The 23,595-nt window shown below is 38.2% G+C and overlaps 1 protein-coding gene across 5 annotated transcripts; it reads left to right on the top strand.

The window, feature by feature from the left end:
* Positions 1–2,418: 2,418 nt before the first annotated feature.
* On the top strand, positions 2,419–11,456 carry LOC131023678 (uncharacterized). 5 transcript variants are annotated; one of them, XM_057953231.1, is made up of 16 exons: positions 2,419–3,055; positions 3,304–3,782; positions 4,600–4,743; positions 4,817–4,908; positions 4,988–5,171; positions 5,275–5,415; positions 5,488–5,667; positions 6,261–6,404; positions 7,141–7,308; positions 7,854–7,997; positions 8,063–8,154; positions 8,244–8,427; positions 8,504–8,644; positions 8,720–8,751; positions 8,829–8,902; positions 11,069–11,456. In XM_057953231.1, exons 2-16 carry the CDS (start codon positions 3,663–3,665, stop codon positions 11,092–11,094), a joined length of 1,866 nt encoding a protein of 621 aa, XP_057809214.1. In that variant the 5' UTR covers positions 2,419–3,055; positions 3,304–3,662; the 3' UTR covers positions 11,095–11,456. The 5 variants fall into 5 exon arrangements, with proteins under 5 accessions (XP_057809214.1, XP_057809217.1, XP_057809218.1 ...); XM_057953234.1 differs by lacking the exons at positions 2,419–3,055; positions 7,854–7,997 and having other exon boundaries at positions 3,370–3,782; XM_057953235.1 differs by lacking the exons at positions 2,419–3,055; positions 4,988–5,171 and having other exon boundaries at positions 3,385–3,782; positions 5,322–5,415.
* Positions 11,457–23,595: the final 12,139 nt, after the last annotated feature.

Below are 23,595 nucleotides of genomic sequence, written 5' to 3'. Positions count from 1 at the left end.
TCCATCAGGAAGAATTAAGTGAAACCTTCTTTGTCCTCCAAGATACTTGTCATTCACCAATTCACCACCATAATGTATAATAATCCCAGGTCGACTCATCTGTATAATAAAATATAATTAATAAAAAAATTGTAAATTAAAACATAAAATCCGAAAATTAGCAACTGAAACAGGGAATTCACAACCAAAGATACTAATTCACAACAGAATACATTAAACTGTTGTCAATTCACAACTGAAGACACTAATTCACAACAGATCTAAAACTATAATTCAGAACTGAAACACGAAATTCACAACTAAAATTAATATGGTTGTGAATTATAGGTTTATACCTATAATTCACAACCAGCCCTAGTTCCAGTTCATGTAAACGAATCTAAGGCACAAAGCAGTTGTGAATTTAAAAAACTAGTTGTGAATTCAACGAATTAGTTGAGAATTGAAGAACATTCATAACAACTACAGAAACCAAAGCTCTAAGCTTTAACCTAGAAATTCCACGGTGATAAAATCGACAGCAATGAACTTCACAAACACACCTTTAACCGCCGGTGAACCGCGACAAACTATCAAAAACAACAAAACAACAACAAAATTAAAGATTGAAGATTATCGAACCAAAAAAAATTGAATATTTAAAATCACGCACATCGACGACAAATTCAAGTGGCGCAGCAACGGAGATGACAATTGGAGCACCGCACGACGCCGAAAGACGATGAAGATTTGTAGTTGGAGGCTTGAAGATTTGAAGGATTGAAAGAGAAAAAAAGCAAAATTCACGCTTCAGCCTTCAAATTGCCACAATTCACTATTTATACAAGGGCATTTCCGGCATTTCATGAAAAAACTGGCTAAAGTTTTAAATTTTTATCCTATAGGCTAAATTTTAAGTTTACAATATGAAATAGGCTAGATTCATATATTGACACTTAATTAAATGTATTTTATTCCTGCTTTATATTGTGAATATTTTTAACTTTAATTTTAAATTAATTAAATTTGATAATTTTAAGTTAATTACATACTCCCTCCGTCCCATTGTATGTGACACATTTTTCTTGGACACGAAAATTAAGAAAAGTGTATTTTTGTTTGTAGGTGAAAAAGTAAAAATGTGTTTAAAGGGTAAAATCTTTATCAAAAAAAGAAAAAGTCTCACTTACAATGTGCCCTAAATAGAAAGAGTCTCAGATACAGTGGGACGAAGGGAGTATTAATTAAGTGAATTTAACTCAATTTTTATTACAATTCATTTTTTATAAATGATTCGACTAAATTCAGTGAATTGAAATAATGAAACCAATTCATTTTTAGTGCACTCATTTAATTAAGGGAAAATGTGCAGATTGGCCCCCGAAGTAGTAGCCCCTATAGCGTATAACCCCTCTTACTCACTGTGTGTGCAACTAAACCCCTGAACTCCGAGAAGAGGGTGCAAATTCCCCCCTCAGACCTAACGCCGTTAAGTGTCCGTTAACGTTTGGGTTTAATTGTACCATCTACTTCAGGGGTGGATCTGCACCTTAATTTTTTTTTTTTTTATAATTTCAGCAACCCACCTCCGGCATCAACTTAACTGCCCCCGTACTCATCGATTCTGACTTGCACCTTGTCAGCTCGCACACGCCCAATCTCTTGGTTGTCGACTGCCCACCGCTTACATGCAGCAACGCCACCAGCTTCTTCACCGCCCCGCACAACAGCATCTCCTCCAACACCTTAACCTTTTAGATTTATCTTATGATATTAATTGTGTATATATTTATCTATATAATATATATTTAAATTTTATTTATTTATTTTTGAATAATTATAAAACTCTAGATAATAATTATGATTTTATTTTTGGTTAATTTAATATTTGTAAATTTATTTTAAAAGAGAAAAAAGAATGGATCCGGGTCAGGATTGGAGACCCTGTGAATCTAATGGATCTGGACATGAATCTCATTTTTTTTGACCTAATGGATTTGGACCGGATCCTGACCTAAGTAAAAAAAATACGGATATGGATTTGGACCAAGCAGGATTTGATCCAGGTCCACATCTGGAGTTGGTGATGTTGCTGCATGTTGGCGGTAAGCAGTCGACGATCAAGAGATTGAGCGCGTGCGAGCTGACAAAGTGTAAGTTGGAGCCGATGAGTACGGGGGCGGTTAAGTTGATGCCGGAGGTGGGTTGTTGAAATTATAAAAATAAAAAATAAAAAAATTAAGGTGCAGATCCACCCCTGAAGTAGAGGGTGCAGTAAAACTCAAACATTAACGGATACTTAACGGCGTTAGGTCAGATGGGGGAATTTGCATCCTTTTCTCGGAGTTTAGGGGTTTAGTTGCACACACAGTGAGTAAAAGGGGTTATACGCTATAGGGGCTACTACTTCGAGGGCCAATCTGCACCTTTTCCCTTTAATTAATTCTCAAAAAATGCTTTGTTTAATTAAGTGAATTGCCAGCATATTCTGGAACCAAAAATTTCGTGAAATGAAAATAAGAACTTTACACTGAAAATTCATCTCTCTCACGCAACTTCTCTCCTCTCTGAAGTCTCAACGTCTTCTTCTTCTCAGTTTTTCTTCCTTTTGCTACGCCGCTGCCTCACTTCCTCGGCGAAATCGCCGCCGGCCATCACCACCAACGTCCTTCTATCTCCCTCATAAACCTATTATTCATCTCCCAAAGTTGAACCCAAAAGAAAATCCAGAAAATCTCCCTTCCCTTCTCGATTTACCACCGACCGACGGCCGGCGAAGGCCGCCACTCAGCGTCACCAGATGCCATTCCCGCTCCGACGAGCTCGAGCAGCGGTGCTTCTCTGATTTTTCTCCTGATTTTCTTTGATTTCATTTTCCTGATTTTCTCTCTCTACAATCTTTGGCGGCGCGTGAAGTGAGGAAGCGAGGGAAGAAGGAATCAAGGGAGATTCTAAGGCAGACGGGGGAGGTGGCGCCTGTGGCGGAGGTGGCGCACCTGATGGGGTTTGCAGCGGAGTATGGAGAAGGTTCCTATGGTGGGTAGAATCAGGAGAGAGAGAGAGAGAAAGGAGAAGGGTGCGCCAAGATTATGTCACAATTATTATATTGGGCGTCCGCCAAGATTATGTCACTTTCCTTTTATGGCAATGGTCCCACCATCCTCTTTAATATTTTATCCTTACTAACACTCTTTATTTACAAAAAAAACTCAAAATTCAATCTCAACCACTCATTTCATAAAGTGGTGGGCCACTACATCAAATCATCACAAATTTTATTAAATCCTGTGTCCAAACAAATTGTCATAATCTTGGCGGACGGAGGGAGTATTAAATTAATGTTAAAGTAAAAGGAAAGTTAAATTAGTTTTGGGCCGGTGGTATAGAGTTTCACAAAAACCGGTCTAATTCGCCAAACTAATTGAACCGCTTAAAGTGGAAGGGAAACACGTGTCTATTAAATCATAAGGGTGAAGCTCGTTGAGTTGTGCGCCTAAATATGGGGGACGAGATTATTAAAACCAGCTTTCCTTCCAGCCCAATTGCATATTCTCCATTCCCGATATACCCCTAAAAAAGTCCCAAAATAACCCTGACTGATTCTCGACGGCAAACGTTTCGAATATAAAGAGTCTCACACTCTGATAACTCGGAGGATTTCAGTCGCTGTCCACAGTGAGAAAATGAGGTTCACTGTGTTGGGGCGAATTGCTGTTCAAATTATGAAAAGTTACTTTCACGATCGGGATTGGAATGGTGATATGTTCAAGTTGGGAGATGTAAATGAATTTCACATGAGAGAGGTATATATTCTTATTTTCTTACTAGTTGTCCAATTATATGCTAGGAAGTTTCGATGGTGACTGGTGAGTGATCGAAAGCAGATTATTATTTTTCTTTTTCTTTTTGTGGATTAATTTCTGTGAGTGTTATGCCGTTTGTTGATTAATTTGAAAAACATGAAGTATATTGAGAATATATAAAAGGAAATAAGTGCATGTGCATGATGGTGTACGTGCATGCTGATTAGTTTGTTGCTACTTTTCTTTTTTCTTTTTCTGTTTTGCTGATGTGTCTTCACGCTTTGTGCGTGTGTGTGATTGTTACTGCAGCAACTCTATATAAGTTGCTTCTGTTTGTATTTTCTTTTCAGCACTCACAATAATAAAGTTTTCTTCTCCATCAAGTTTTCGTCTTCTCTCTGCAAATATCTTTTCTGTTAAAGTAAGTGTGTGTGTACATGAATGTATGAGAATCGCAAGTCACTTCTTCTTCCTTTCTGTTTGAAGAAATCGGGAAGTCGTTCTTGATTGCTCTTCTTTTGCTCGTTTTTTGAATTCTATATTATTATTAATCACTGGGACTGACTCTCATGATTTTCATTTCTTTTGTTCCGATTCTTTCTCTTTTCCTCTTTTCTGTAATTGGCTACTATGAAACTATTCTACTATTAATTTATCGAATATTTAGTAGAAAAATTAAATTTATATTGAAATTTGTAACCAATGTTTTTGGCCTTTTATATGATTTGTTACGGTTTCATTTTAAATTTATTATCTTGCAATTTCACATTTTACCTCTATCTGTTCAGTAATTCATAACATATGCTTTGATATACAGTTCTACGTTATACTGTTATCGGCTTCGATATTTTCTGGTATTGGATTGTTCGCAAATCCTACTGGGAAGGTCGAAAGCCTTTTCACTGCATGTGGTGCTGTTTTGAGTTTTATTATCGCCCACTGCACAAAGGCAGCGACAAAGGTATTAACATCTTTAACTATTATTCACAAAATTTTACATGCTAAACCTGCTCATTTTTTTTTTAAAAAAACAGATAGAGAGGCTTTTATTTTTTATGTTGGCTGTATTACTTGGCTGGGCTACTGCTACTCCTTGGTTAAGCCAGTTGCTTGACGTCGACATGGGGTAATTGATTTATATAGTCAAGAAATTAAATTTCAAACATAAGATAATTAGTGACTGAATACAAGTTATGACTCTGAAGTTTTGTAGCCGCCATAATCTTGGCTCATTGCGTTGGGTTTTTGGCATTTTACACTTCATCTTCGACTATGTATTACCATTTCCAATTTCTCTACATTGAAGCTCTGGCTAACTGCACTTATACGATTTTCATAACCTTGTCTGTTACCACGGCTTTCTTTGGCGGCAACTCTGATCATCTCCAGGTATTTTTTTTTTTGAGGGAATCATCTCCAGGTATTTGCTCATTATTAGTAAATTTTTAAATTTCGCTGGCATTGTGAGAGTGTAATATTAATGTGGACATAGGCGTTTCGCTATCTTATGTGGTGTATGGTGTACGTGGTGGCGTATAGCCAGGAGGTGGTGGTGAGATCTCGTAGGGAAGTGGGGGATTATTTGATGGATGCCATTTGGCTATATCCTTCTCTTCCTGCGTTTGTTGTTCAAGTAAGCATTAATTTCTTATGTTACTAATTAGTTAGAATTCGAAAAAAATAATTTGATTATGTGTTGTTGTAGCTGATGAAGGAGCTTTGGAGAATATTGAGGTGGTTGGTTGTAATTCTGTATAAAGCTCTGGAGAAAATGAGTTTCACTGTGTTGGGTCGGATTGCAGTTCAACAACTCAAAAGTTATTTTCGTGATTGGAATTGGAACTGTAAGATGTTCAGTATATATGCGGAACGTCACCTGAAAGTGGTATAATCTAGATTCTTATTTTCTTACTTTGTTGTCCAATTTATGCTAGGAAGTTTCAGAGATGGTGAGTGCTCGAAAGCAAATTGTTTGTGAATTGATTTCTGTGTGTTATGCCGTTTGTTGAGTAATTTGAAAAACATGAATAGATAGTATATGTGTATATGAATGTATGAGAACCGGAAGTCGCTTCTTCTTCCTTTCTGTTTGAAGAAATTGGAAGTCGTTCCTTGATTGCTCTTCTTTTACTCGTTTTTTGAAGTCTATATTATTATTAATCATTGATATGGGACTGACTCATGATTTTCATTTCTTTTGTTCCGTTTCTTTCTCTTTCTTATTTTAATTTGGCTACTACGAAACTATTCTACTAGTAATTTAAATTTTCTATGGGAAAAATTAAATAGATTGAAATTTGAAACCAGTGTTTGTGCCGTTTTATATTATTGTTATGGTTTCAGTTTAAACTTAGTGTCTTGCAAGTAAGTAATAGTAAACGGCATGTGATTCTTTGATTCAATTTAGATTTTAGCCTATGGTCTCACCAAATTTTCTTTGCAACCTTCTATCAGTTTAACATATGCTTTGATATACAGGTCTACTTTACAATGTTTTGTGTTTCAATGAGTTCTGCTGTCGGATCTTTATCATATCCTACTGGGAACTTTGGATGCCTTTTCACTGCATGTGGTGCTGTTCTGAGTTTTATTATCTTCTACCGCACTGTCCAATGGAGAAAGGTATCAAGTTCTTTAACTTTTATTCACAAAATTTTACATGCTAAACCTGCTGTTTTTTTTAACAGAATAAGAGGTTTTTGTTTCTGATGTTGAGTTCATTACTTGGCTGGGGTACTGCTACTCCTTGGTTAAGCTGGTTGCTTGATGTCAACACGGGGTGATTGATTTATGTAGTCATGAAATTAAATTTCAAACATAAGATAATTAGTGAGTCATAGTGACTGAATACTAGTTATGACTATGAAGTTTTGTAGCCGTCATAATCTTGGCTCTCTGTGTTGGGTTTGCGGCATTTTACACTTCATCTTCGACTATGTATTACCATTTCCAATTCGTCTACATTGAAGCTCTAGCTAACTGCACTTATATGATTTTCATAACCTTGTTTGTTACCACGGCTTTCATTGGCGGCAACTCTGATCATCTCCAGGTGTTTGCTCATTATTAAATTCTTGAATTATGCTGGCATTGTGACTGTGAGAGTCTATTATTAATGTGGACATAGGCGTTTCACTATCTTATGTGGTGTATGGTGTATGTGGTGGCGTATAGCCAGGAGATGGTGGTGAAATCTCGTAGGGGAGTGGGGGATTCTTTGATGGATGCCATTTGGCTATATCCTTCTCTTCCTCTTCCTGCGTTTGTTGTTCAAGTAAACATTAATTTCTTATGTTACTAATTAATTAGAAACCGAAAAAAATAATTTGATTATGTATTGTTGTTGTACCTGATGAAGGAGCTTTGGAGAATATTGAGGAGGTTGGTAGTAATTCTGTATAAAGCTCTGGAGAAAATGAGTCTCACGGTGTTTGGTCAGATTGCATTTCAACTCAAAAGTTATTTTCGTGATCGGAATTGGAACTGTAAGATGTTCAGCGTATATACGGAAAGTCACCTGAAAGAGGTATAATCTAGATTCTTATTTTCTTACTTTGTTGTTCAATTTATGCTAGGAAGATTCGGAGATGGTGAGTGCTCGAAAGCATATTGTTTGTGGATTGATTTCTGTGTATATGTGTATATGAATGTATGAGAACCGGAAGTCACTTCTTCTTCCTTTCTGTTCGAAGAAATTGCTCTTCTTTTACTCGTTCTTTGAAGTCTATATTATTATTAATCATTGATATGGGACTGACTCATGATTTTCATTTCTTTTGTTCCATTTCTTTCTCTTTCTTCTTTTAATTTGGCTACTACGAAACTATTCTACTAGTAATTTATCGAATATTTAGTAAATTTTCTATGGGAAAAATTAAATTGATTGAAATTTGAAACCAGTGTTTGTGCCGTTTTATATTATTGTTATGGTTTCAGTTTAAACTTAGTGTCTTGCAAGTAAGTAATAGTAAACGGCATGTGATTCTTTGATTCAATTTAGATTTTAGCCTATGGACTCACTAAATTTTCTTTGCGACCTCCTATCAGTTTAACATATGCTTTGATATACAGGTCTACTTTACAATGTTTTGTGTTTCAATGAGTTCTGCTGTTGGATCTTTATCATATCCTACTGGGAACTTTGGATGCCTTTTCACTGCATGTGGTGCTGTTCTGAGTTTTATTATCTTCTACCGCACTGTCCCATGGAGAAAGGTATCAAGTTCTTTAACTTTTATTCACAAAATTTTACATGCTAAACCTGCTGTTTTTTTTAACAGAATAAGAGGTTTTTGTTTTTGATGTTGAGTTCATTACTTGGCTGGGCTACTGCTACTCCTTGGTTAAGCTGGTTGCTTGACGTCGACACCGGGTAACTGATTTATGTAGTCAAGAAATTAAATTTCAAACATAAGATAATTAGTGAGTCATAGTGACTGAATACAAGTTATGACTATGAAGTTTTGTAGCCGCCCTAATCTTGGCTCACTGCATTGGATTTGCTTCATTTTATATTTCAACTCACTCGAGGTGGTACTATTACCAATTCATCCCCTTGGATGCTCTGGTTCGCTGCTCTTATAGGATTTTCATAACCTTGTATGTTACAAGGGCTACCTTTGGGGGCAACTCTGATCATCTCCAGGTATTTGGAAGGTTTCTGATCATTAAATTCTTAAATTTTGCCGGCATTGTGAGAGTCTAATGCAATGTGGACATAGGCGTTTCGTTATCTTATGTGGTGTATGGTGTACGTGGCGGCGTATAGCCTGGATGTGGCGATCAAACTTAATAGGGGAGATTTCAATTATATGATGCATGCCATTTGGCTGTATCCTTCCTTACCTGCATTTGTTGTTCAAGTAAGCATTAATTTCTCATGTTACTAATTCATTAGAATTCAACAAAAATAATTTGATTATGTGCTGTTGTTGTAGCTGATCAGGGAGCTCTGGAGAATATTGAGGAGGTTGGTTGAGATTGAGTATATGTTGTTATTGCTAGTGTTGTTGTCTATTATGTTCAGTAAGTGATAGCTCTGCTTAGGGATGTCAATCGGGTCAATCCATCGGTAACCCATCGGGTTTCGGGCTTGCCCTATCGATTTACGGGTTATTTAGGTGCGTGTTAATCGGGCTGATGATAAGATTTTTTCGGGTTTGAAATTTTCAACCCTAATCCTAAATGTTCGGGTTTCAAGCTAGATAGATTATCAGGTAATCGGGCTAAAAAAATCATTTTAAAAAAATTAACTAACATATTTCTCTTAATAATATTATATTTCTAATAAATAAATGCACGCATATAATAAGTAAGTATCGACTTAATTTTAAATTTTTTTACTATTATTTTGTTAGAATCTAATTAATGAGATTAATTTTAATTAATTTATAGTTTGATTAATTATGAAGCATGATTAATTTTAATTAATTAGATTACTTTGTTAGTTTATAAAGTATGAATTTGTTAGATTAATTTATTTATGTTAGATAATTTTTTTAAATTAAGAATGATTAAGTGAATTTTAAGTATGCTAGTATGTGTTTATGATGAAATGATATGTTATTATATATTGTGGCCCTACATAATAACTGGGGCAAATTGCATGAAAATACTCCCACTTTATACCAAAATCTGATTTTTTGACAATCTTTTTTTTTTGTTGCAAAAATTTCAACTACCTTTCAATTTGTTGCAATGTCCGTCCCGTTAAATTTTTCCTGCCAAATTAAATTTGAGTTGGCAGCCGGAATGCCAACGTGGCATCAGAAATGCCAAATCACACCCACCATCCCCCTTCCCACGTCCTCCCCCCCCCCTCTCTCCAGTCTCCCCCCATCCCCCTTCCTCTCTCCCCGTCGTCTCTCACCCTCTCTCTCACTTCCTCCACCGCCACCACAACTGCCAAAAATCTGGAGTCCGCCGGCGTGAGGGCCGACGTTCTCTGGGACCTCTGTCGGCTCTCACCCTCTCTCTCACTTTCTCCACCGCCACCACAATCGCCCAGATCTGCCCAGAATCTCAAGTTTCCCTAATTTCGCATACACATCCAGAACAACAGAATAAGTGACCTCATCAGACATCAAACCAGTTTTATACATCGTCTCAAACCACTCCACGGCTCTATCGAAGAAACGTGTTTCGGGCTTTCACCCAATCGAAGAAAATTAGGGTTTTTTTACCATGGGCGCAAGTTGTTGAGCAGCAATAGCGTGTTTTCTATGGTGGGCGGGTGGGGGATTTTCTCAATTGCATCTGAGAATGCGGATTCTTCGCAATCGTTCAATTTCTTGGCAAAATTCTGGAAGTCCTTGATTTGGGGATTGTGGGAGTAAGGATATGAGTGTTTCTGGCGCTGGAGGGAGAGCACAAAGGGTGGTGGTGGATAAGGGTTTCAGATGCTCGGCGAGAGATGGGCTATGCTGCTCTTCTAGAGCCAACTTCAGCGGCTTCATAGGGGTGGAGGAGGGGGAGGGTTCGCCGACCGGAGAAGACGCGGCGGCGCCGGGGTGGTGGAAGAGGGGAAAGGGTCTGCGCAGGGGGAAGAGGACAGACGTTTTTGGGGGAAAGAGAGAGAGAGCCGACGGGGAGATGGGGAAGCAGGATGGGGGAAGAGAGAGAGAGAGAGAGAGGGCGACGTGGGAGGGGAGGGTGACGTGGGAGGGGGGATGGCGGGTGTGATTTGGCATTTCTAATGCCACGTTGGCATTCCGGCTGCCAACTCAGATTTAATTTGGCCGAAAAATTTAACGGGACGAACATTGCAACAAATTGAAAGGTAGTTGAAATTTTTGCAACAAAAATTTTTTTTTGTCAAAAAACCAGATATTGGTATAAAGTGGGGTATTTTCATGCAATTTGCCCTAATAACTGATATGTAAGTCTTAGAGATATAAAGATGCAATATTTTTATTAAATACTTATTATTATAATTAAATATTTTATGTTTAAGTATTAGATTAAAAATAAAGAGAAGTGGAATGATGAGTATAACTTTTTAATATTGAATTTCTAGTATTGAATAAAAATACATTTCACAAATTTTTGAAAAAAAAATATCTTATTATACTAATTCTCATAAGTAATGAAGTTGAAAATTAAATAACCAGAAAATTTTCATATAATCAAGCGAATACATTATTTTTGGGTTAGCCCTATAGGGTTTTGGGTTAATTTCGGGCTGACCCTATTAAGTGTTGTGTTATTCAGTTACGAGTTAATGGGGTTGTAATTTTTATCAGGTTGAAAATTTTTAGTCCTAACTGATGTGATACTCATCGGTGCAGGGCTGAACTCAGCCGAGCAGGGCTGAACTTGGCCGGGCAGAGCTGAAATTGGCCGGGCTGATTGAGCTCTGTCGATAACTTCAAAGAACCAGCTATGCGGAAGATTTGAGTACGGGAATTAATATAAAGATAGAAGTGTGGATATCCCAAAACCCCTGAATCTAACCTACGAAGTTATCTAGAGAACGGATCCCTAAACCCCAACGATGTGATTGATGCAGCAACTCGGGGATGCTGAATGACACACGACGAGGGATGGTGAACTCGTCGTTACGTTGATAAATTTGAATTTGCTTGGGCAAAATTCAGGAAGAACTCGAAGTCCTTGAGAAAGAATAAACTCACAAATTTGATTGATAAAAGATAGGTTAAAAGATCTGTTTATGTTCTCACGCACAAGCCTTATATATAGGCAAACTAAACCCTAATCTAATGAAGGAAACAAACATAAAACAAGGAAACTTAAAAACAAGGAAATAAAAAGAAACTTGTTCAGCAAGTTTAAACAAAACTAGCGAGAAAGTCAGCTCCTTAATCGACAGGTCTAGAATACGCCAGCTCTGGGATGCGCCAGCTCTGGAATCGCCAACTCTGGAATCGCCAGCTCTGAAGACACCAGCTCTGGAAAATTCCAGTTCTGAAAAGGTCCAGCTCTGAAACGCCAACTCTGGAATGCCAGCTCTGAAAAATCCAGCTCTCAATACTCCAGCTCTGAAAAGTCCAGCTCTGAATCCAGCTCTGAAAACTCCAGCTTTGGATACTTGTCAGTTCTTGAGCTTAGCTCTGCCTTGGACTCGAGCCAGCTCTGCCCTGGACTTTCGTCAAACTCCAGCTCTGGAACGCCAGCTCTGCTCCGAACTTCAGCCAGCTTTGCTTTGAAAGTCTGTTCTGCTCTGCTCTGAAGACCTTCTGCTCTGCTCTGGCACAACGGATTCAACTCTAGCGAGCTTGGCTCTGGTCTGGCACGGGATTCAGCTCTGCTCTGGCGCGAGCTTGGCTCTGTTTTGGCTGCATCATTCCCCTCTTCTTGAAGAGGATTTGTCCTCAAATCCAAGTTGTCAATGCCAATGCCGGGATCAAAAATCAGATCTTCGTTTGTTGCTAGAAACGATTGATGGACCGTAGTTGTTCTCTCTTGTCTATCATTCATCTTGCCGGGATCAAAAACCAAATGCTTCGGCGCTAACTCTAGATTTTTCTTGGACCTTGAACATGACGAAGTTGTTGTTGTAAAGTCCGTTGTCCAAACAGCCATGGTTGCTTCCGCACAGCCAGGATTGCTTTAGCCATGGTTGCTTCAACCATCAGCGCTGCATCACAAAAGACTGCACTGTTATAATTGTTGATCTGCGTCAAAACCTTTGCTTCCAAAGAAGTGGGAACAGATTCCTCAAGCAGCACGTCCTCATGTGGCTCCAACTTAAGATTAGACTCATCAACTTTGACAGCAACCTCGACTTCCACGTCACCCTTCTTCTCCTGTTTCTCCACCGGCTGTTCCTGAGTGTTAACCTTCTCCACCGCCTGTTCGTCGACATCGCCTTGCTGCTCTTTTTCAACGCCCTGAACTTTTGTCAAAGCCTGTGCTGCCAAGGTAGATTTCTCACGCACTTCCTCACGTGAATCCTTCAATATCAGCAACTTAAGATTGGACTCCTCATCTTCGACAACAACTACCTCTCTATCGATTTCCACTGCTACCTTCATCTCTTTTTGCTCGACCGGCTGCTCCGTAGATGTCACCTTATCTGCCTCTTTGTGCCGTTGCTGCAATTGCACATGATCCTCATAAATTTGTTTAGGACTAAGGGAAACAAGTGCCACCTTCCTTTGCTTATACGCGAAGGAGTACTTGTTGGTGACTTCATCATGAGTAGCTCGTCTATCAACCTGCCACGGTCTACCCAACAAAATGTGGGTCGCCTGCATGGGAATAACATCGCACAAAACCTCATCTTCATACTTCCCAATGCGAAAAGGCACTTTCACTTGCGTGGTAACCTCCACGACGCCGGTCTCATTCAGCCATTGCAAACGATACGGCTTGGGGTGTTGCACCTCGGTTAGCCCCGATTTCTCCACCATGTACTTACTCGCCACATTCGTGCAACTTTCTCCATCAATGATCACACTACACAACTTGTCATGGACAAGACATCTCGTGTGAAAGAAATTCTCCCACTGCTCGCTTTCATTAGATCCGAACCCTTGATACGTACGACACTTCTTATTTCGATTGCAACCATAAAAAATTGTCGGAGTGCCCTGATGTGCTGAACTCACACCCTCTGTTCGATGCTTCTTGTCTACACTTGGCGGCGCATCCTTTTTCCTGGAATCCATAAGCTTTTCAATTGTCAACTGCAAAGCCGCCATTGTGAAGGTCGTGTTTGGATGCGAACCCTGTTCATCTTTTTTTGACATTGTGACACCCTAAAATTTCGTTTTCTTGCTCATAGGAAGGTATATGGAAACAAACGTATATGGAAAAAGATAAGGACTGAAAGCTTAGAAATTTCGACCTTTACGCAACTTAGAAAACTGATACTAGATGATGTGATCCTCGCTGGTGCAGGGCTGAACTCAGCCGAGCAGGGCTGAACTTGGCCGGGCAGAGCTGGAGTTTGACGGAAGTCCAGGGCAGAGCTGGCTCGAACTTCAGCCAGCTCTGCTTTGAAAGTATGTTCTGCTCTGCTCTGGCACAACGGATTCAGCTCTGGCGAGCTTGGCTCTGGTCTGGCGCGGGATTCAGCTCTGCTCTGGCGCGAGCTTAGCCCTGGTCTGGCGCGGGATTCAGCTCTGTTCTGGCTGCATCACTAACCCTCTTAGATTGGCGGGGACTAGCCCACCGATTTCAGGCTGGATTGACATCCCTAGCTCTGCTGTTATAAGTTGTTAATGACTTTGAAAGCTTAGTCAAAATTGTAATGTTGCTACTGATGTTGTGTTCTTGTTGAGATCATTGCAAAGAAGCTATGAAGATTCTTTTTAATAAAACTGTAATGTCATGTTATGAGTTACAATATACTATGTTTTTTAAAATAACCAACGATATATCATCTATCTATTATATAAAAAGTAACATATTGGAGAGCTCTCCACTATTTTCTATGATATATGGTACTCTCACAATTTAGTAGTTGCTTCACTCTCAATTCTACACTATATGACATTTTTACATTTATTTTCATTTATTTCATATTGAATTTATACTAAACTTCATCAATTCATAGCCTAAATAAAAGGCTCAATCTCCATAAATAAATAAGCTCATCTATCTTTCTCTTGTTGATATATTAAATATAATCATGAAAAAATCTAGAAAAAGAAATGCTAAAAATATGTATTTCAAATAAATAGTTTTTTCACATTTTTTTATAGTTGCACTAGTTAAATTTATATTAAACTTCATAATTTAATATCTAAAAAATTTATAATTAGATTTCAATATTTGGAAACTTAAATAAAAGTATAGATGTCTTTGAAATAATTAGATTTTTTAATTGAATTTGGTCATATAAAATAAATAAAATACTCCCTCCGTCCCATTAAAGTTGGTCACATTCTTTTCGGCACGGAGATTAAGAAAGAAATTGTTATGTATTAATTAAGTGTGTTTCAATAAAATTAAAGAGTTAATTAGATATGGTCCAAATTCCACTTCTCACTACACCTTCTGGCTGTCGGTAACGGCAGCGCCGCCGACGGTGATGGCGACACCGACGGTCTTCAAAAAAATAAAAAAACCCCTTGTCGCTGAGAATCGCATCGGCAACAATCAAAAACCAAAAAATCAATCCAATTTTTCTCAATCAAACCAGGAAATCAATTTTCCCCAATTTTCCTCAATCAAACCACAAAATCAATCCAATCAAAAATCAAAAGAACTAGAAAATTAAACCCCTTGTCACTGAGAATCGCATGACCGACGGCTAGCCTCACCACCGCCGGCAGAGATGAAAGATCGAGAGAGAGGGGTAAGACAGCGACTGGTTGCTGTGACAGAAGGGCGGCGCCGTGGCTGGGAAAAGGGCGCCGCCGTGGCTGGGGAAAGGTAATCAAGTGAGCCGGCGTCCCCAATCACCACTGTCCCCAAATCGCGACACCTCAGATCTGGGCGAACCACCCCCAAATCGCGCGATCCGGAACCCTAAGGTAAGCGATTCTTGCCTTGCTCACTGGAGACGAAGGCAGATTCAGACGAGGAAGTCGGCGATCAGTCGAGAGAGAAGAGAAAAGGCGTCCGACGGAAAGAGAGAGAGCAGAGGCAACATTTTCAGTGTGCGCGCGCGCAACGAGAAAGATAGAGGGAGAGAACAGAGGCGAGGGAGGTCGGGGGCGGGGCGAGGGCCAATGGCCGACGACGGTGTCGTCCGTCGGAGAAGAAGAAAGAAGGAGAGCTTAGAAAGTGGCGGCTAGGTTATGTGCAAATGATGGAAAAATATATTTAAGTAGGTTAAATTAGGGTTTTCTTAATAACTTAATTAGTGGCTTTAATTAAGTTAATTTTTTGCCATTTTTAGAAAGTGGCCAACTTTAGTGGGACAACCAAAATGGAAATGTAGCCAACTTTAATGGGACGGAGGGAGTAATACTTAAATATTTTTAAATAAATAGGTTATTCAATTTAATTTGGTCATATAAAATAAAGAAAATAATACTAAGATATATATGAAATAAATAAATTCCTCAATTTAATTTAATACAATCATATAAAATAATTTGAAATAAATCTTCATTTCCACATTAATATCATAATGATATATCTAAATAAAAGGCTTAATCTACATTCATATATTAGGTGGTGTCTCAGTCCCAGTGTGGCTGATCGTCCGATATTTCGTCCGATATTTATTGAACTTCACCATGAAAAAAAATGTAAATAAAAGGAATCAACCTGCAGGGTTTAAAGAAATAAACCTTATTGAGCTCCTTAAGGGGTTGTCATTATCCTATACCGAATACGGGTACTAATACAGATAACCAAATATCATATATTGACCGCTATCACCCAAGATACAGAGTACTCAAGTTAATATATAACTCCCACCCATAGTAAATCAAAGTGATACACGAATCAACATATATATCTGAAATCTTATTAGTATTAAGATTTTATTAAGTCACCGAGATCTTGATTCTTCACTTATGTCAGATAGAAGAACACAACTCACTGTGATCCTATCAATACGTTATGACGTACCAGTATAGACAAAATAGTCAAGACAAACTATTTCCATCTATACTGCAGCCTAGACCAACGACTCGTCCTAGAGTCATCTCGACTGTGATCTATTTATATCTCTTAAGTTTATTCCAATTATATGATTTTTAGTGATCCGTTAATCACCATATAATCTACTTATATAGAGATAAAGGACATACATATGCAATCATGAACACGATCAGATAGGAGATAAAATAGTGAACACAATAATCATTGTATACAAGCTTAAAACATTCTCGCTTTCAGTATACAAATCCAACAGAATCTAACCCACGGAATGATATAGGCGATGAAATCCCTATACCCCAACGTGATGTTGACGCAGCAACTCGGGGACTATGAATAACACCCGACGAGGATTGGTTGACTCGCCGTTACGTCGATAGATGAATTCGACTTGGAATTTCAAGAAGAATTCGAAAAGCTCTCAAGAGAGAATAAAACTCACAGTTTTTTATAAATAATAGGTGTAATTTTCGTCCACTACATAGCAGCCATATATATAGGCAAAAACTAAACCTAGTCTAATAAGGAAAAAACTTAAAACAAACCCTAGTAAGCCAAACAAGGCCCTTAAACCCTAATTTTCATGCATAACAAGCCCTATACAAAGGGAATGCGAAAACCTAACCAAACTAGGAGAATAAGCATGGAAAATAACTCCTAATATAATAAGGAAACAATTCCTTAGTCAAAACAACGTATAAAACTTAAAACTGACTCAACTAAGGCCCAATTTCAACAACCCTAATATAACCCACGAAAATAATAAAATAAAAACAAATAAAGAACTTGATTAAATTAGCCCACATATGCAACGTAACTTGAACCTCCATGGCATGCATCATTCCCCTCATCTTGAAAGGGATTTGTCCTTAAATCCATGTCGTCAATTCAAATGTCGGGATCAAAAACCATATCTTCATTTCTTGCAAGAAACGACTGTTGGACTATAGCTTTTCTCCCTTGTCCATCATTCTTCTTCTTCGGCTCTAACTCTGACTTCTCTTGAACCTTGAACATAAAGGAGATCTTGTTGAAAATAATGCCATGCTTCACTTCTCTTCCGAACAGCCTTATTGCTCCAACCATTTATATGTAGCTTGTATCGGCGCTTCATCACAAAAGACTTCACTTTCATACTTGTCGATTTGAAACGGAACCTTCACCAACTTCATCAGTTTGGTATCTCCAGTATCATTCATCCATTGCAGCTTAGGTTGCTTTAACAAGATCATCTCTAACTTATTTCCAACATCGCATCTGATTAGATTGATGTTATTTCGTTGCTCCTTTTCAACGCCCTTAGCTTGCATCAAAGCCTTTGCTTCCAAAGTAGTTGGAGTAGATTCCTCAAGCACTTCCTCACATGAATCCTTCAATTCTAGCAACTTAGGATTAGACTTATCATCCTTGACATCAACCTCTCTATAAACTTCCACCAACTCCTTTAGATTCAAACATGCCTCGTCTTTGATATCCACCACGACTTCCACTTCAACCTTCATCTCCTTTGGATTCAAACGGTGGCTTGTCTGGTTGATAGGGACAGTGTATTCTAGTTGTTGCATTGGCAATGACTGATTTTCATAGATCCAATTATCCCACTCCCCTCCAAGATACGATTTATAATGGTGTTTCTTTTGGATTGATGGAATAGTTTGCAACTTGATATCCTCACGATCCCTTGCTCCACCTCGCCTTTTCTTGCTGCCATAAAATTGTCGATGAGCATTCTCGAAGTCTTTCTCGCAAGATTTTCTTTTTTTATAAAACCCCTTCGAGGACACCTAATTAATTGAAGAAAATTCTGAGCCGGTCTCTGTTGAGATTGCTCAATTCAATATAACCTCTCATGGAAAGGCTTAAACTCATTCTTTACAATTCTCCGCATCTCTTCCACCATATACATCAAATCGGCTCCAGTCATATTCAAGTCAGATTGAATCTAAACAGAGCTAAAAACCAATCTAATGAAAAGAAAATAGTTTTTTTTTAGTAAAACGATCTGATTATAGACAGATCTGATCTGATGTGAACAAAAAAAAAAACAAATTAAAATAGAAAGAACCTGGTCGAAAAGACTGGCTCTGAATACCAAATGATACGATCCTTGCCAGACCGTTCAAACGAACACGCAAGCGGAAGACATGAAACGAACGATAGATGGAACAGATAATGGAAATTCCAAAACATCTGAATCTAACCCACGGAATGATATAGGCGATGGAATCCATATACCCCAACGTGATGTTGATGCAGCAACTCGGGGACGGTGAATGACACCCGATGAGGGTTGGTTGACTCGCCGTTACGTCGATAGATGAATTCGACATGAAATTTCAAGAAGAATTCGAAAAGCTCTCAAGAGAGAATAAAACTCACAGTTTTTGATAAATAATAGGTGCAGTTTTCGTCCACTACATAGCAGCCATATATATATAGGCAAAAACTAAACCTAGTCTAATAAGGAAACAACTTAAAACAAACCCTAATAAGCCAAACAAGGCCCTTAAACCCTAATTTTCGTGCATAACAAGCCCTATACATAGGGAATGCGGCAAATTACAATAAATTGTAAATTACATCATAAGTTGACTAACCAATAATGATTTAATTGATTCAAGTATTGTAGCTCAGTAATATTCTTTTATTTGTAATAATGGGTGATTCAGTTATGAATTTGAAACCCTTCATACCCCAATTAAAAAAATAATTTAATCAAACACATATGAATAAACAATAGTACAATCTAATGGAGCCGTACTATTGAACAATAGACCAAAATGAATAATGAAAATATAAATGTGTATCAATGTATTAGACAATAATAATATCTTATAAAATTTATTGTGTATAATGAAAATATATATATATGATAAGTTCAAATATTATAAGATAAATGTAAAACAATAAGGCAAAATCGAAAAAAACACAGCACACAACAATTACGTGGTTCGGCAATTTCTTGCCTACATCCACGGCAGAAGGATAGATCACGCTTTTATTGATGACAATCAAACAGTACAAAGTGTTATGTTTCGAGCTCCTTAACCATGGCTACGCTTAGCATCTCTCAACTCTATACAACAGTGTATTTTCACTCTCTCTTTTTGAATGACTAACACACCACCCACAAGAATGTAACTGCTGAGTATTTATACTCCTAAAGGAAATACACAGATTTAAACTAGATGCATGATCAACGGCTGTAGAAAGCTAACTCAAATAACCAATCTGTTATAAGAGCTCTGCTCGTGTAAATGCAGTCTATGCAGCTAATCATATGCACCTCCAATATTGTGAGCATACTCAACAATCTCCACCTTGCTCACATGAATGGTGACCCACCCCTGTGCACAACTCCAACTTACTTCACATTCACTAGTTCGAGGCAGTGCTCGAACTTGACCTTCGGAAATGCTTTGGTTAGGCAATCCGTAGCATTATCCTCTGTTGGAACCTTTGATACTTGAACAACTCCTTTGTTCACAAGATCACGAACAAAATGAAACCGCACATCAATATGCTTTGTTCGTTCGTGAAATACTTGATGTTTTGCCAAATGAAGGGTGCTCTGGTTATCACACAGAATTTCAACATACTTCTGAAAAATACCAAAATCACCAAGTAAGCCTCTAAGCCAAACTCCCTCTTTAATGGCTTCTGTCATGGCCATGTATTCGGCCTCTGTGGTGGACAAGGCTACAACTGATTGTTGCATTGATCTCCATGAGATGGTAGTTCCATACATAGTAAAAATGTATCCAGTTTGAGATCTGCGAGTATCAGTGTTTGCAGCATAATCTGCATCAACAAAACCCATTAGAGGATTCCCATTATATTTGGCCTTTCTTTCAAATATAATGCCACATCCAGCTGTATCTCTAGCATATCTCAAAACCTGTTTTAAAGCTTCCCAGTGAGCCTTCCCAGGATTCCCCATATATCTGCTCAATATGCTAATGGCATAAGCTAAATCGGGCCTTGTACAAATCATCATATACATGATGCTTCCAATAGCATTCGAGTAAGGCACTGTCATCTTCTTCTCATCTGAAATGTCTGGACATTGAGAAATTGACAACTTTACATGCTGAGACATAGGTATAGAGGCTGCTCTAGACTCTTCCATTTTGAACCTTTTAACAACCTTCTTGATATAATCCTTTTGAAATAGACAGAGACTCCCTTTACTCTCATTTCTAATTATATCCATACCTAAAATTCTGCTAGCCTTCCCCAGTTCTTTCATCTCAAACACTTCCTTTAGTTTTCTCTTCAATATCTGAATTTTTGCCATGCTTTTGCTAGCCACTAGCATGTCATCAACATAGAGCAACAAACTGGCTTTCTACCATCCTTCTTTAGATACACACAATTATCATATTGAGACTTTACAAAACCAATGCTCCTCATAAAACTGTCAAACCTGATATACCATTGCCTTGAACTTTGTTTTAATCCATACAATGACCTTTTCAGTAGACAAACCTTTCCCTCATCTCCAGTTTTAATGAAACCCTCTGGTTGCTCCATGAAAATTATTTCTTCAAGACTGCCATTCAAGAATGCTGTCTTGACATCAAGTTGTTCAAGATACATTTCTTGCTGAGCTACCAAGGATAATAATAGCCTTAGGGAGCAGTGTTTGACAACAGGTGAAAAAAATTAATTGAAGTCAACACCCTTCTTTTGAGTACATCCTTTGGCCACCAATCTAGCTTTGTATCTTACTGTTTCCTTTCCATTCAGCAACTCAAATTTCTTTTTGAAGATCCATTTACATCCAACTGGCCTTTGATGAGTTGGCCTATCCACCAGAACCCAAATGCAATTTTTGTGTAAAGAATTCAACTCCTCATTCATTGCTTGAATCCAGTGCTCCTTTTATTTTCCACTCACTGCCTCCTTGTAGGTACTTGGCTCTTGATATTCAATATTCTCAGCAATTCTTAGAGCGTAAGCTATTAAATCTGCATGACCATATCTTATTGGTGGTTTTATCTGCCTTCTTTCTCTATCTCTGGTAAGTTGGTAGTCATTTAAGCTCGAACTACCTCCTTCTTGAGTGTTAGAGTCTGACTCATCTTGTGAGTCCGAATCAGTGTCTTTATCAGTCTCTTCTTGAGGCTCCAGCTCAAGTTCTGCATTTATCTCAACAACTGATTCCTTCTGATTTTCAGCTGCATCCTTCTTATAAGGCATAACATCCACCATAAATCTTACATCTCTACTTATTATGATTTTGTTGACACCTTTCTCAGTGCACCACAATCTATAGCCCTTCACTCGTTGCTGATAGCCTAACATAATACATCTGTATGCTCTTGGGGCTAATTTGCTTTGCTTCACATGAGCAAAAGCTTGACATCCAAACACCTTCATCTTTGAATAATCTAATACATGGCCTGTCCAAACTTCATCAGGAGTCTTAAAATCTATAACGGATGAAAGACTCTTGTTGATGATAAAAGTGGCGGTTGAAAGCCAGAACTTTTCTGGTAAACCAGAAGATATGAGCATACATCTCATCCTATCTAGAAGTGTCCTATTCATTCTTTCAACAACCCCATTTTGCTGTGGATTAGCAGCAACAGTCCGGTGTCTTTTTATCCCTTTTGCCTTGCAGAAACTATCAAACTCCTTTGATAGAAACTCTAAACCATTATCAGTCCTTAAACACTTGAGAGTTACCCTCTTTTGATTTTCCATTTCTGCACACCAATGCTGAAAATTCTTGAAAGTATCTGATTTCTGCTTTAGCAAATATATCCACACCATTCTGTTGCAATCATCAATTATACTAAGAAAATACTTTGCTCCTCCCATTGTGGGAGTGTTGGAGGGCCCCCACAAATCAGCATGAGCATAGTCTAGGGGCATATTTGATACATGTTTACCCTTTGGAAAAGGCAGCTTAGTGTTCTTCCCTAGTAAACATGTTTCACAGTGATTAATTTTGAAACTAGTGGGATTGCTTAGGATCTTCTGCTTCATAAGCTCATTTAAAGCTCTCTCACCAATATGTCCTAATCTAACATGCCATTTCATAGTTTCATCCACTTGACTAGCATCACTATGTCCTATCAGAATTTGAGCATCTAAATAGTAAAGGCTATGTCTCCTTTTAGCTTTCATAACAACTTTAATACCCCTTTTAACATGCAATTCCCCACTCTTTGATTTCCAACTACAGCCCTTAGATTCAAGAGTTCTGAGTGAAATAAGATTTCTCTTCAAATCAGGTATATATCTGACATCAGAAACTATTCTAACATTGTCATCATGCATTCTGAATTTAACTCTACCAATTCCTTTAACGTGACATACCTGGTTGTTACCAAGCAAAACGGAACCTCCATCTTTCATCTCTAGGTCTAAGAACCAGTCCTTCCTTGGGCACATATGAAAAGTACAAGCTGAATCAAGAATCCAGTGGTTTTCTGCCTTTCCCTGAACTACATTCAAAACCTCAGCATCTTCCTTTTCTTGAATGTTGTCAGCTGCATTTGGTTGCTTCCTTTTCTGTTCCTGCATCTTTTTCTTCCAAATGTAGCAATTTTTCTTGAGATGCCCAGATTTCCCACACTCAAAAAATTTTCTGACTTCCTTTGTATTGGAGTCCTTCCCCTTTGACTGATTTTTATTCTTTGTATCATCATATGGTTTATTCCCCTTTCCCTTTGCTTTCTTGATGTGCAGACTTTCAGAAATGGCATCAGTCTTGCCTTCGTTTTGCCTCTGCAACTCCTTAGCTTGAAGGGTAGTTTGAACCTCATCGAGCGAGATAGGGGTTTCTCTCCCAAAGATGATGGCATCTTTCATATGCTCGTAACTCTTTGGAAGGGCATTTAGAAGTAGGATAGCCTTATCCTCATCTTCGATCTTTGAATCAATGTTTTCAAGATCGTCGATCGATTTGCAGAACTCATCAATCTGATCCTCAAGTCCCTTATCCTCAGAGAACTTCATAGAGTAAAGTCTCTGTTTCATGTAAAGTCTATTAGCGAGAGACTTAGTCATGTATAAGGCCTCCAACTTTACCCAAACTCCAGCGGCAGTTCTTTCCTTCGCCACTTCCCTGAGAACTTTATCACCCAAACACAAAATTATAGTGTTATGGGCTTTACGATCAATCTGATCCATCTTTTGCTTCTCCTCTAAGCTGAGTTCTTCCCCATTTTTCAAGATTCGTGGTGATGCTAAAGCATCATCAAGCCCTTGTTGCACTAGCAGAGCGTGCATCTTGATTTGCCAAAGAGATAAGTCGTTCTTTCCATTAAACTTCTCAGCATCA

Source organism: Salvia miltiorrhiza, chromosome 4, assembly GCF_028751815.1.
Source record: "Salvia miltiorrhiza cultivar Shanhuang (shh) chromosome 4, IMPLAD_Smil_shh, whole genome shotgun sequence".
Taxonomy (NCBI): domain Eukaryota; kingdom Viridiplantae; phylum Streptophyta; class Magnoliopsida; order Lamiales; family Lamiaceae; genus Salvia; species Salvia miltiorrhiza.
This window is presented reverse-complemented; position numbering and strand designations above follow the sequence as displayed.

Coding starts and splice junctions, on each gene's coding strand:
- LOC131023678 (XM_057953231.1), top strand. CDS start 3,663: ATGAGGTTCACTGTGTTGGGGCGAATTGCTGTTCAAATTATGAAAAGT. Junction 4,909..4,987: donor TTGCTTGACGTCGACATGGG/GTAATTGATTTA, acceptor ATGACTCTGAAG/TTTTGTAGCCGCCATAATCT. Junction 5,172..5,274: donor GCAACTCTGATCATCTCCAG/GTATTTTTTTTT, acceptor ATGTGGACATAG/GCGTTTCGCTATCTTATGTG.